This window comes from Cynara cardunculus, unplaced genomic scaffold (assembly GCF_001531365.2).
Source record: "Cynara cardunculus var. scolymus isolate 2C unplaced genomic scaffold, CcrdV1 Un_Scaffold_10629, whole genome shotgun sequence".
NCBI lineage: Eukaryota > Viridiplantae > Streptophyta > Magnoliopsida > Asterales > Asteraceae > Cynara > Cynara cardunculus.
In genome coordinates, this window is record NW_020205979.1 from 1 (window position 1) to 1,216 (window position 1,216).

A 1,216-nucleotide genomic window follows, 5' to 3' on the forward strand; every position below is an offset into this window, starting at 1 on the left:
GGCCTTCCGCGCCAAAAACATTACCATTAAAGGCACCGATGGTTAGGAAAGAGAAGGTGATTTCTGCATCAGTTGCTAAAGGTTCCATGCCCAGTTTGCACAAGCCACTTCACTCTAAGCCGGCACCATCTGTTCATAAAAAACCTGTGGCACAGAAAAGGGATGATAGAGAATCTAGCAAGGGAAACGTCATAGCTAAGAAGCCTGTCTTATCCTCTAAGCCTCAGGTACTTCTCTTTTTGGAACAGGTTAATTCCTTTGTGGGGTGTTTCTTTTTGTACTTCAAATCAAGTGAAATATTGTGTCGTAAAATGTCTTCTGATTTGGTTGTAAATCTGACAGATAAAGCAACAACCAGCAAAGCTTCCACCTAGTGCACAGCAGAAGGAGCGTCTAAAGAAAAGACCAGTGCGGTCATATTCAGATGATGAACATGATGATAGAGCCATTAGTATGATTAGAAGCATGTTTAGGTAGGGGTTAGCTCTATTTGTCCTCTTTCTTGCATTTAAAGTTCATCTGATAACTGTGAGGTAAAAATCAGCCTTGAAATACTGTTTTCTTTTAGTTCATTACATTTGAGTTTCAAAAGTCAAAACACAGGCCTTTTCAAAGTCAATTTGATGAGACATATTTAGCATACTATTACTTTCATGCTGGTTCGTATTTAGTTCATTATGGTTATTTATTATTTCATCTTTGGAAAGCAGTCTTCAAAAAATCAAGCATGAGACCATATGTATATGTGATCATATTTTTTTAAAACTAAGCATGAACCTGGTTACAATTTATCACCCTCCTGACTAATTTAATTTTTTGCTTCAAGACATGTTTGATAACAAAATTGGTATCCTATTTTGCAGATATAATCCCAGCAGATATCGTGGTGTTAATGATGATGATGATAGCGACATGGAGGCTGGATTTGATGACATTATGATGGAGGAGAAACGCAGGTCAGTTTCGTTGCAGAAGTCTTTGGGTAATTTGGATTTAATTCTCGTGGTGATCTTGTTGTATGGATCCATGTTTTTACACCCATGTGTGGTTCTTGCCTACATGGGCCTTATAAGTCTGATTAATTTTTATTTGGTGCATGCCTAAGCTTCTATATCTATTTGAGCTCATTTTATCTGCTAACAAAATGGCTGTATCCCCACTGTCCCACATTTATCCTCATATAGCATGTACACATAGCCATGAATGAAATTCTTTA

General features: G+C 37.3%; 2 protein-coding genes across 2 annotated transcripts in view; one reads left to right on the top strand and one right to left on the bottom strand.

Moving 5' to 3' along the window:
• Positions 1 to 6: 6 nt before the first annotated feature.
• Positions 7 to 1,192, top strand: LOC112505409. The gene is made up of 3 exons (XM_025109322.1): positions 7 to 227; positions 343 to 473; positions 864 to 1,192. Exons 1-3 carry the CDS (start codon positions 39 to 41, stop codon positions 1,102 to 1,104), a joined length of 561 nt encoding a protein of 186 aa, XP_024965090.1. The 5' UTR covers positions 7 to 38; the 3' UTR covers positions 1,105 to 1,192.
• The window catches only part of LOC112505408 (lignin-forming anionic peroxidase-like), a gene marked incomplete at its 5' end in the record, with an annotated part of 3,111 nt that continues 3,031 nt past the window's right edge, over positions 1,137 to 1,216 (bottom strand). Inside the window, one exon of the mRNA XM_025109321.1 lies at positions 1,137 to 1,159. Coding sequence (XP_024965089.1) covers positions 1,137 to 1,159 — 23 coding nt within the window. The remainder of the gene's footprint in view (positions 1,160 to 1,216) is intronic.